At 37.0% G+C, this 12,247-nt stretch overlaps 2 protein-coding genes across 2 annotated transcripts; one reads left to right on the top strand and one right to left on the bottom strand.

Moving 5' to 3' along the window:
- Positions 1 to 2,083: 2,083 nt before the first annotated feature.
- LOC127261094 (transcription factor MYB20-like) lies at positions 2,084 to 3,610 on the top strand. The gene is made up of 3 exons (XM_051289281.1): positions 2,084 to 2,440; positions 2,581 to 2,710; positions 2,843 to 3,610. Exons 1-3 carry the CDS (start codon positions 2,308 to 2,310, stop codon positions 3,384 to 3,386), a joined length of 807 nt encoding a protein of 268 aa, XP_051145238.1. The 5' UTR covers positions 2,084 to 2,307; the 3' UTR covers positions 3,387 to 3,610.
- A 2,351-nt stretch (positions 3,611 to 5,961) lies between these two features.
- LOC127261036 (two-component response regulator ORR26) lies at positions 5,962 to 10,520 on the bottom strand. The gene is made up of 5 exons (XM_051289178.1): positions 10,191 to 10,520; positions 8,402 to 8,554; positions 7,901 to 8,284; positions 7,653 to 7,729; positions 5,962 to 7,334 (listed from the first exon to the last, which is right to left on the bottom strand). Exons 1-5 carry the CDS (start codon positions 10,321 to 10,323, stop codon positions 6,288 to 6,290), a joined length of 1,794 nt encoding a protein of 597 aa, XP_051145135.1. The 5' UTR covers positions 10,324 to 10,520; the 3' UTR covers positions 5,962 to 6,287.
- Between the last annotated feature and the right edge of the window lie 1,727 nt (positions 10,521 to 12,247).

The raw sequence follows: 12,247 nt of genomic DNA, 5'->3' as shown, positions 1-12,247 counted from the left end.
TATAAATATATATTTCTCATTTTAGTAATAGTGGTCCCATTATTCCATACAAATATATCTATTTTCTTATATATTTATTATTGACTATTATTTTTTACATTAAAAATGTAAGAATATATTACTTTCAACTATCCCATAAAACTAAAATAACTCATCAGATTTTGTTTCAAATTGTTTGATAAGTCTACTAGAATTTTGTTGAAATAAGTAATTAACATTTATATTTTAATAATGAGAAATCCTATGTGTTTATATTCACAAAAATCATCTAAATAAATTAAAATTTATGTATATATATATATATATATATCTCCTATAAAGTGAATAGTATAATTATAATATATTCTTCTATAATATATATCTAAAACTTGAACTCAAACTCAAGAAATGATGGGCATCTTGAATGTGTTAGTATTGAGATATTTGTTATTTAGTTTTAGATATATTTAATTGTTTTATATTTAATTTTATACATTAGATTGTATTGTTATAATTTGAGACTTTAAGTACATCCTAATATTTTATCATCTATAAAAAAAAATTTTCATGTGATATCAGAGTCACTTTTTTTTTTCAAAATAGAAACAATATATTAATTCATGTTTCTTCGTATAGATTCAACCTACAATAATCATGAGGTCTGCTAATTTTGAGATAGTAAGCTTTTGTTTATGATTTTATGGTGTCAATGTAGGTTTTTTGACTTTCAAATTCGTCTACAAAATTTCTCACATAATATCATGATTTTTCTTTCTCAAATTAAATACAATCTATTAATCTATGTTCTCCAATACATTCAACATAGAATGAACCCGAAGGTTTATAAATTCTATCTTGTTAGTCTTTTGTTTATGATCAGGTCCTCTTATTATCAAATTCGTCTCTAATTGCTCGTCCATTAACTTTATTTTTCGTTAATTTTGCATCCAAATTTGGTCATTTGATTGTTTGTCCTGATTCCATTGAAAGTTCTGCTTCCGTTGAGAGTGTCTTGTTTCTGACTTTGTTGAAAGTTTGGTTTTTGACTTGGTCATTGTGAATCTCGTTTTCTATACTCAGTTGTGAACATGTCCATCTCAATGATAGCCTGATAGAGTTATAAGATCCCACTCCTACTATATAATATGGGTAGATTTCAACTGAGTATTGGCAATTAAATTTCCGACGTTATCAGCGGACCACAAAACACAGATCGATATAAACGTAGTAATTAATTCAACCTATTTGTTTAAAAGACTGGCCCATCAGGTATTATTAAGTGGAAACAGAAAATCCTAAAAGAATGGCTGAGTTGGTATTTTAGGTTGATTTGTAACTGCAAGCTACGGTTCAGACGACCCTGTATCTTGTTAAATGAACCCCTCGCAAGGATTTCCCAATACAATTAATTTGAGCGCAATTTGTTAAAAAAACAGAAATGAAGGACAAAAACAACGAATCCCCATGATAACATGCTCGCTACAGGATGGTCGATAATCATATTATATTGAAACGATTAAAATAGTTAGACTGGGCGAATACGAACTAAACGAAGAACTTGGATGGTGAGCCAAGAGTTGTCCCCCATGAAAGAAGCTGCTTTGCTGTAAAATGCTTGGTTCTCAGTACTTTCCGCAAAAAATTTAGCTGCCTCAGGGCGGACGTGATTGTGTGCAAATTAAATAAATATTATACTAAAAGAAACATGTCGAGACAACGACCCACGTCTGTTTTCTCATTTGTTTATTTGTTTGTATGCTTTAATTTGGTTGGCCTGATTCAGAGGTGGACTTCTGCGTTCAATCAATCATTACCGCAGTAGCTGCATAATATATATATATGTATGTATGTATGTATGTACATGCAAAGGACACAATTATTCCATAAATATATATATATATAAGCATGCATAGCCCCACCCCTTTTCTTGTGTTCTTTTATTTATTTATTCATATAGTAATAATATTAATAATAAGCTCAATCATGGCTTTGGGTTCTGGTAGTGATTTACAAATGTATGTGCGGAGCTGGAAGATTCTTGCCTTTAATTTCAATATATATAAAAAGGACCCTTTTCTAATAGCTCACAAGGATGGATGGATGGATATATATGGCGTGGAGGAATTGAATTGAACACATAATTGGCATGCAAAGTTGTGGTATTAAGTAACGGATCACTCCTTCAATTCCTTGTATACACACACACACACATATATATATATATATATATCTGCATCTGCCACTAGCTAGTACGTACTGTTGGATCTCGATCATTTGCTCAGCTTGATCGCTCCCAATTACATATATAACTAGCTAGCTGTATGTATCATGGGAAGACAACCTTGTTGTGAAAGAGTCGGTCTGAAACGCGGGCCATGGACCATGGAAGAGGATTCCAAGCTCATCCACTTCATCCTCAACAATGGAATACAATGCTGGCGCCTTGTTCCCAAACTTGCAGGTTATATAAGTGTAGCTACTAGCTAAAAGCGTAATTAATTTCATGCACATATATATATATATATATATATACATGTACGTATGTTGATTCTTATATACAACTACTATAACTGATGCATGGCTCGATCCATCGATCATCAGGCTTGATGAGGTGTGGAAAGAGCTGTAGACTAAGATGGATAAATTACCTGCGGCCAGACCTCAAGAGAGGTGCATTCACTGACGCGGAGGAAGCTATGATCATTGAGCTCCATTCCCGGCTCGGTAACAGGTACGAGGGGGAGGTCCTTCCTTCTTAGTCTGATCAGACCGGCCACATGTAAACAAGTATTATTCAAATACACTATAAAATCAATTAATTCTTTTTATGAGTCTCGGAGACTCCATTGCAATATTGGTGCAGGTGGTCGAAGATAGCTGCGCATTTTCCAGGCAGGACGGACAATGAGATAAAAAATCATTGGAATACGCGGATCAAGAAGAAAATGAGATTGCTGGGGTTGGATCCGCTGACGCACCAGCCCATTGATGATGCATCGAGCGAGCAGCGTTCAGTAATCACGGCTGAGACGATCAGTGAGAAAATGAAAATGGAGATGGAGACGGAAATGGCCGCCATGCGTCAATCGAGTCAGCTCTCATCCGCCCCACCCCCACCCCCACCCCCTGAAGACTACCAACTCATTCCACAAGAGCCGGAAGGAGCCGCCGCCATGAATTTCGAATTGGTGATCACGGGGTCTTCTTCTTCCTCCTCCTCCTCCTCCTCCTCCTTGTCTTCTTCTTCTTCTCCTTCCTCTTCAGTTGTGTTACAGAGCAGAGAATCTCTCTCTCTCGTGCCAACCAGTTTCACGATGGATCTTTTCCAGAATTGGATGGATAATCCCTTGTTCTTCTGGGATGGCTTCGGCGGTACTTTGGGCGAACATGGATTTCCGATCCCCTGATGAGAAAATCACCATTGTATTCATCCAAGCCAAATCATATATACGCATCTGTATCTTGGTACATCCTGGCCCTGGTGTAGAGGTTGGACTTGTGACCGGACGCTCACGTCACCCATGTCATTAAAAAAAAAAAACATATAAAATTATCATTTTTTTTACCTATACTAAAGCCATCTGTCATACTGAGTTGGATAATTGAAGTACTGCAGTCGATCGTATCAATATGATCTTCACCCATGATGTTTATTACAAGGATTGGGGGCTGAGGATCCCAGTATATTTGTGTATGTATGTAGAGCAAATAAAAACCTACATAACTACATAAAGAAGATGCCACCAGATCTCCAGCATCCGATGCGCCAGCCCCATCTTACATTATGTGTACGTGTGCATATGCACACAATATGTGATGAGACTGAGGGCGTCATGATGATGAAGATCTCATACAAACAAGCTCCCAAGCTACTTTAAAACATATCAACACAATAAATCAACATATTCTAAGCGAAGATACAAATTACTGCACACTCTAACTTTAGACAAATATATCTTAGGCGATCATTATCATTAAGATCTTCAAAGGCACAATCACTTAGAATATCATAACCAAAAAAAAAATACACCCAACAATCTGAAAGGAACATAAGACACTAAGCTCCTAGTTCGGCACATCACAAAGCACTCAGAACGACCGAAAACCATCACTATGAAAATTCAGAAACACAAAGTCTAACCTCAAGGTATATTAAGAATGAGTATTATGTATATTAAGAATGAGTATACATAATATTCAAGTAGTTACATAGACAACAATCACAATGAAAATAATTAATTTAGGATACAACAAGCTTTATTCATACAAAACAATTAGTCCATAAAAATAACATGCAATTCAAGTAATATATATGTTCATCAAAGATCAATGACAATTTGTATCACATATAACATTGAAGGATTTATAATACTCCCTCCGTCCCATAACTAAGTATTCATTTATTTTTTGCGTGTTAATATTTGGATATTAATTATTATATCAAAACGTATTACAAATCAAGCAAAAATTGCAAAAATATTTCTATTAGTGTCTTGTAATACTAATATAACGATATTTGTATAAAAAATAATACAAATATAAAAATATTTTTTAACATTAAGTATATTGACGCAAAAGGTGGATACTTGTTATAGGACGGAGGGAGTAAGACAATCCAAACATGCTTATTTTCAGCAACTAATTTTTTCAAAAAAGATGCAATTTGATTTTCACGCAAGGTATGGGGGAGTGACTAAACCAACCCTATGGGTATAAAATATCAAGAATCCAATATATGCATTTCAATTATTGCAACACTAATTCTATTTTTTATTATCCTCCAATTACATATATATTTTTAGATATTTCCCATAAATGTATGTACTATCTCACAAAGAAATATCAATATACATATTTAACACACAAAAAAATAAAACATGCATTACTACAACAATTGGCTAGCCTACTAAAACATAATCTAAGAAATACACCAATTAACAAACAATCAAGAAACAAAGATATAATTCCAAAAAAATTTACCGAAAAAACATAATACAAAAACAAAAATATATTTCAAGATTATTCAATTTAATCCTCAAAAAATACATAGCCAAGCACCAAAATATTTAGCATATTATTTATCTATATTTTCACAAAGAAATAATAAATCGAAGATAAAAGATAAGAAAGGTTTAATTTTTTACAACGCATCGAGTCTGCCAAACTCAAACAAAAAATTATTTCAATCTTGGAAACAATTGACTGGCTCTGAAAGTAAATTTATGTCCAGCAGCGACTCTTTCCTACTGAAACTCCGGGTAGCAGCTCCTCCAAATTTTCAGTAGCGCAGCGACGGTGGCTCTCCTCCGGCTGGGCAACGGTTTGCGCACAGCACAAACATCCTCCGGTCGAAGCGGCAGCGGCAACGGCAACGAATCTGCTTCGTCGGGACAGCGGGGGTTGGAACTTCTCCGGCCAAACAACGATCTAACAGCAGTGCCTTTTTCCTACATCGACATGGCACAACACCGATTCACTCCGATTTGCACCGATGTTCTTCGAACTTTTTCTCTGGAAGAGGGACGACAGGTTTTGGCTTAGCTCAAGGTGCGAAATGAGCCGAGGTAACCTCTTCAAGGTGAAGGTGACGGTCTAAGCCTCAACACTCACCAAAATCGACAGGCACACTCACCAAAGTCGACACATAGAAAGGGCTCTTAATCTCACCGGAAGGCGCTCGGTTTCTCAAATCTCCCTGTACTCTCTCAGGTGGTCAGTTTCTAGTCTATGAAACTTAACTCTCTCAAAACCCCCCAAACCCCCCCTCTATATCTTATCTCTGAAACTTCCCCATAAATAATCTAACAGATCCAACTAAAGAGTGGACAAACAATTGTATCATCGAGGATTTGTTGGATTAAACTGCCAAAACTTACAACAATATATATATATATATATATGCTCTCTCACGTGACATCGCATCACATCCTATTTAGTTGTATTAATTGGCTATGAGATGACACCTTTGCTGAGAAAAGCATCGAGAAAAACTGTATATATATACACGTAAACTTGGGCGCACAGCATGTCAGCATCCCCTTTGATTTGATACATATATACCGCTGCACTATGAGGCCAGTTAGGGTTCCATTACATCAAAAAAGTTGAACAAGAAAAGATATGCTGCTGCTGATGGTTCTTCTCCTCTCCTCTCCTCTCCCCTCCCGGAAGCTAGGAACTCCGACGCACATCCTATAAAGGTGAAGGCTGCATTTCCTTAATTCACTGGAAGAACACACCCAACTGAAGTTGCCTTTCCTAATTGATTCAGTGGTAGATTACACCCCCAACGCAATACTAGCTAACAACTAAACAGGTCCTGCAATAAATAGGCCTTTCTCAATTACAGGGTACTCCGCCGCTGCTGCTGCTGCGGTGGCGTCAATTGGATACTCATAATCAAACTTGAGCGGATCATACAAGTGCGGCGGAACATCCACTGCCACAACAAACCCGTGGTTATTAAACCCAAGATCTTCTATATTCCCAATGCATGCATTCGGCAGATCCATGTCGCCCTGCCAGGAATAGTCATTCAGCTCTTCAGCCCACACCTTCAGACTTGATCCGGCAGTTCCACCAACCACGTTTCCCTCAGAATATGATCTCGGATCATCAAATGCATTCTGCTCCAAACTGTGGTTCTTGGAGGTGTTCCACAGGATCTGGATAGGATCACTTAAGTGGCTTTCTGGCCGAACACACAACATTTCAGCTGCAGCACTTTCAACTTCACTTGTTACTTTTTCAGCACCCTGTTGGCATGACGAAGGAGCTACTGTTCCTTCGGGTGGTTTATCAGAGCTCCCAGGATTGTGGGCAAGACCAGCGACCATGGAGTCAACTTGGGTTTGATGCAGTGGCCGTGGAAGGCCACCAAGCCCGTGGTCTGCAGGGAAATCTGGTTTGTGCTCCTGCTTGAACTGATGAGATGGGATGTCACCACTCGAAGAGTGCTGAACTTGGATCTTGGGACCGGGCTTCACATCTACATCCAGCTGTTTAAAGGGGTGGTTGAAACTGATAGTTGGGAGATTGCCTATTATTGAAGTATCAGCTAAATCTCCATATATAGCCGCCTTCTTGGATTCTGCTCTCGACTTAGAAAGAACCCCAGATGCACCTCCCCCACTTATAGTTGGTTCTCTATGGATCAGAGCCCTCTGTCCAGAAATAGCATAATTTCCATTCACCGGAACGTTCTGTTCCGCTGCAGATGCATTCTGAGTTATTGAACTTTGGACGGAAGCATAGCTAGCGGTGTCTTTTAGGGAGGTGTCTGCGTGCTTTGTCCCCCCAAATGCAGCTTTTGACTCATTTTCCTTCTGCAGCCTGCTCAAGTAGAGTCGATACTTCTGAAAAACCATAGAAAGGAAATTCCTTAGGACTCTGAAACCATGAATTGGCATGATCTCTCAAGGCTGTTTATTGAGGAGATACCCAGTGACAATGAAAGGTAACATCAAAAGTTTTATCCGCAGCTAATCATAATCAGAATGCCTATGGGATAACTTGGATGAAATTTTTGCAGGCCTTAGATCTCTCCTTTCAGCAGCATTAAGAAAGTAGCCAAAGCCAGGAATTTGGTGAATGCAAGAGGCAAAATTAAAGCATCTAGGAGTGCAATAATCTTATTCCAGGCCAAGACAAAAGGAAGAAATAAAGAAAATAACCTGCAGGTGGCTAGCAACATTTTCTCTAGTTAGCCACGGCACTCCCATCAAGTCAAGTATCTTCTTGGGGCCAACCTCTGCCAAGCATAACGTTCACCCATATTCAGATAAAAGAAAAAAATAATAATAATAATAATAATAATAATTACTAGAGAAAAATAAAACGAGAAGAATATCTAAGATGCCAATCCCATATCATAGTCGGATGATGCTGAATAACGAAAGAAATATGGCAGAGAGACACTTACTCTCAAATCCAATCTGATTGACAGCTTTCACAAATTTCTGATGAAGATCTACTGTCCAAACCACCCTTGCTTTCTTCACAGAGGAGGGATCACCATACACTCTATCGTCTTGCTTATTCTCAGCATCTTTTCTTTTCTTTACTGAACCCAGCTCTCCACCATACAAGTAACCATCATCTGATTGCTCTACTACACTTCTCATCATCTGAATTTCTTCAAAGCTTTCATGGCCTTCGATATCCCTCCCCTCATGGATCTTTTTCCTGAAGACATGCTGCCATATGTTTCGAAGCTCTTTCATTCTTATAGGCTTAAGAAGATAATCACAGGCACCATGCTGGACACCCTTCATCACCCTGCTTGTTTCTCCATCAACAGACATCACTGCATGGTTCATTATTTGTTGCTTAAGGATAAGTACAGAGAGTCAAAGCTACTGGATAAAAGAAATCTACCTACAAATGTGGTAAGTAAAAGATATGGGAGCAGCAGAAAGCTCACTTATGACAGGGAGATCCATCTCCAGACCAACATGTTCCAGAAGCTTGAAACCATCCATGTCTGGCATGTTGACGTCGCTGATCACAATATCAAATCCCTCTTTCCTTTCTCGAAGCAAGTTCAAGGCATCTCTTGCCAAATTACATGTTGTCACTGAAACACATGAAAGGTACCAGTTGGAGAAGAACAAAGGCCATACATGTAAATTTAGGGATCATCATTAAGAGGTATACCAGTGATATTTAACATAAATTTTATGTTCTAATTAAGTCACACTGCTAAACCCATATAGCAGGTCGAAGCATATGAAGTTAAAGTCCAGTGGATTATATTATCGGCTTTAAATTCCTAATCAAATCTCAACAGCATACAAGCAAAAATAATTAACTCCTTAACCATTGTATATAAATCTAGAAAATCTAAAGAAGGAATCACAGTCAACCTAACTCAAGAATGTGTATATCCTTAAGCTGGAACCATTTCCTAAGATACTTATTCATTAAACTATGATTGGCAACCTGCAAGTGCCTTCACAACATCCATGAACAAAGTTATAGCATTTCTTGGTAAAAGGTAGGCAAACTATATGTTGATCACCATCATACAAACATCTCCCACACAGACCACTTTAATTTCCTTCTAAGATAGGCCTCCTAAAATAAGGGTGCATCTTATGTCACAAAAACTTATAATAAATTGGTGAGAAAATATGACCCGCAATTTATTCAGCTTCAGATGTGTGCAGTCATCGAGGAGAAAACTAAAGTTCAACCCAACTATACTACCTCATCAGGGTACGATTCCAGCATACATATAGCTATCTTGCTCCTAGCAGGCTGCACTTCAAAGCATCCATCATCGACGTAAACAATATATATACCACACTTGAGTTCCAGGAACTTAAATTGCACTATCGATTTCTAGGCAGAATTTTTGAAAATACACACCAAAATGCACAGGAAAGCACTTCCTCATTTATTTTCACTTGCTTGAAACAGCCCTCTCAACTTTCCACAGAGTCCACAATGCTACATATCCTCATAAAATATACTCCCTCATTCGTGAAAATTTATGTTCATTGACCGGGTACGAGTTTTACGAAAAACAAGTAAAATCAGAATTTTTTTTTTTTTTTTATGGTATAGAAAAATTAGAAATAAAAAATATAAATTTGGATGATAACCAAAAAAAAAAAAAAAAATAGAAATAATTTTGGACGAAAGATGGAGAGGGAGTATTTGTCATGGACCAGGCTCATCATACAGAGAGTGGAGTGAAGTGCAACTAATGTTCTTGGAACTGGATAAAAGAAACAGGGAAGGACTTCTAGCATCACTTGTCCTCTCACTTACAGTCACACTAAGATCAGAAAAGCATCGGTGGAGGTGAAACCAGTATAAATATTCGATCGGACAGTTTTGGAATTCAGTTTAGTAACATAGTCGTTTGGAATTAACTCGGAATAAACAGCGCAGTCTACTGATACGTACAACAAGAGGGTTTGCTAGTTGCTACTATGACTTGGTTTCAAGTGTTAGACAAGAGAAAGGAGAATTCAACACCAATCCCCCGCCATCTAGGTCGCCCCTGACCTCGTATTAATCCAATTATTCTTATTCGCACTACACTCCAAGCCTTCATCATTAAATTCGTTCAATTCCGAAACGTATAAACATCACGTCCACAAAGACGGGATCTTTACCGATAGGACCAAAATAGCATTCAGCAGCACGCAGACATATGAAAAAAGAGGTGAATTTCTATTTTCGCATTTAGGAAACGAGAAAACCTTCATAGTTGCACTTCTTCAGCATCTTTTCAAGAATCTTCAACCAAGTCGGATCATCGTCGACCACAAGAACCCGAAGGCCCGCCGGAAAACAATCGGCCTTCCTCGGTGAAGGAAACCCACTTGAATCCATGGAGGGAAAGCGATATTCTTCGGAGGTCAAGGAAAGGCGCTAAGAGTGATCGGTGGAGAGGGTACACAGGCAAATATGCCCAATAAGTATGTACTGTGTTGGATATGTGAGTATATATTTTATTCTATAGATTATAAATATGGTATTATGCCGTATGCGTATTGTAATTTGTAAATGGGGCGTGGGGGTCAGGAGAAAGAGAAGAGGAGAGAAGAGAAGGAATAAGATTTGGCGCCGGCCGGCGATGTGATTGTGATTGTGATGTGATGTGATGTAGCTTGTAGTTGACGGTTTAGGATCACTGCTCAGTTAACGGTCTAGGTGGATTCCACCCAATAGTAATGCCAATACTACTTGCCATCTCCACCACCACCACCATCGTCATCATCACAAATGGCAATCTACACAAGTTTCCTTTATTCTCTCTTTGGGGGTGTGTCATTTTTTGTCCACTCAAAAGAGGGAGCTGGAGGCTGGAGGTGCCCACATCTCCCTGCCTTTACCAATCTAAATAATATAATGGAATCTGTGCGCAAATGACTGACACAGACAGACCATATTGGTTTTTTCTTTCTTTCATTCTTTCATTCATGTATGGATTGGGATTGTATGATTGTATCGTATTGTTATCTTACTGTATATGCGTGAGGTCAACCCCAGTCCTGCAACAAGTTACGGATGAGGAAGGATTGATCATTTGTATGTCATATTAATTATCGATTATGAATAATGCTTGAGTCGACTCAGCGGTGGAACATTCACTTTTCTTTACCGTCGACCGCCGAGGTAGGTAGTGCCCATGCTTTTTTCTTTCTAAGAACCCTCCCGTCACTTTGAGTTGGGTTGGGGCTGAGCTGCAACGAAATCAGCTTAGCTACCATTGGCTCAAAGAGAACCTAACCTCTCCTTTGCTTGTACTTTCACTTTTCTTTTCTTAAAATTAATATTAAATTGAGGTATACCATGCTGTATTTATTTTGTGAGATAATTTAAATGTATATATATATTTTTTTTTATATAAAATATAAAAAATTGTATATAAAATATAAAAATAATAAATACTTATAATATATTAATATTTTTGAACAAATATTTAAAAAAAAAAATACACCTCATTATTTCAAGGATATGCGGGTAGTAGAATGGGAGAAACGCTTCCATATTCAGAAAACTTGTCTTTATCTCATTAAAATGGGATTTTTCATGAGATGGGAAATGCAAGTATTAGTCCCACAAGAAGTTTGTAAATAAGTGGAGTACCCCAAACAAAGAGGAAGAAGCAGTTAGGGAATACAAAGACCAGCAACAAGAAAAATAAATGCAATAGTTAAATAGTCCCTTAATTTCTTACTTTTTATTAGTTTGTTATTTGATGAGATTTTACAAAAAAAAAAAATTCTATCTAGGGCAGAATAAATATTGCTTTTTTGTTCGACACGAAGGCGGGGCTAATGTAGGTTCCGCTCAAGGATCTACTGGTTTACGAATAGTTGTTATGATTAATAATGTAATACTAATAAATATACTCTCTTGTCTAGCTACAAAGTATACATTTATTTTTACTGTGGGACGTCCAATTACAAAGTAACTATTTCATTAAATACTCCACTTTTTTTTTTTTTTCACAAATATTTTTATTTTACATTACATCATTACTTTTATAAAAAAGTAAAGGCAAAAATGTCATTACACTATTTTTACCTGCAAAATGTATATTTCTTGCTTGGACGGAGGGAGTATGAAATAATAATAATAATAATAATAATAATAATGTATTGTTAGGAGTATTGACTCTGATTTTACTATTTATTAATTTTTAAAAAAATATATTAAATTAAAAAAATTTTATTTTTAATTATATTAAAAATTAATTTTTTTTTCTATATTAAAATTGTAAATGAATCAAATAATTTTGTTTACTTCA

Source organism: Andrographis paniculata, unplaced genomic scaffold (assembly GCF_009805555.1).
Source record: "Andrographis paniculata isolate CXL003 unplaced genomic scaffold, ASM980555v1 Contig62END, whole genome shotgun sequence".
Taxonomy (NCBI): domain Eukaryota; kingdom Viridiplantae; phylum Streptophyta; class Magnoliopsida; order Lamiales; family Acanthaceae; genus Andrographis; species Andrographis paniculata.
The sequence above is the reverse complement of the archived record's forward strand: the minus strand, read 5'-3'. Positions and strand labels throughout refer to the sequence as shown.

Excerpts from the sequence above, each read along its gene's own strand:
- LOC127261094 (XM_051289281.1), top strand. The coding sequence starts at position 2,308 with ATGGGAAGACAACCTTGTTGTGAAAGAGTCGGTCTGAAACGCGGGCCA. Across the intron at positions 2,441-2,580 it reads CCTTGTTCCCAAACTTGCAG|GCTTGATGAGGTGTGGAAAG; the intron begins GTTATATAAGTG and ends ATCGATCATCAG. Across the intron at positions 2,711-2,842 it reads CATTCCCGGCTCGGTAACAG|GTGGTCGAAGATAGCTGCGC; the intron begins GTACGAGGGGGA and ends ATATTGGTGCAG.
- LOC127261036 (XM_051289178.1), bottom strand. The coding sequence starts at position 10,323 with ATGGATTCAAGTGGGTTTCCTTCACCGAGGAAGGCCGATTGTTTTCCG. Across the intron at positions 7,730-7,900 it reads CAATCAGATTGGATTTGAGA|AGGTTGGCCCCAAGAAGATA; the intron begins GTAAGTGTCTCT and ends TATGCTTGGCAG. Across the intron at positions 7,335-7,652 it reads ATGTTGCTAGCCACCTGCAG|AAGTATCGACTCTACTTGAG; the intron begins GTTATTTTCTTT and ends ATGGTTTTTCAG.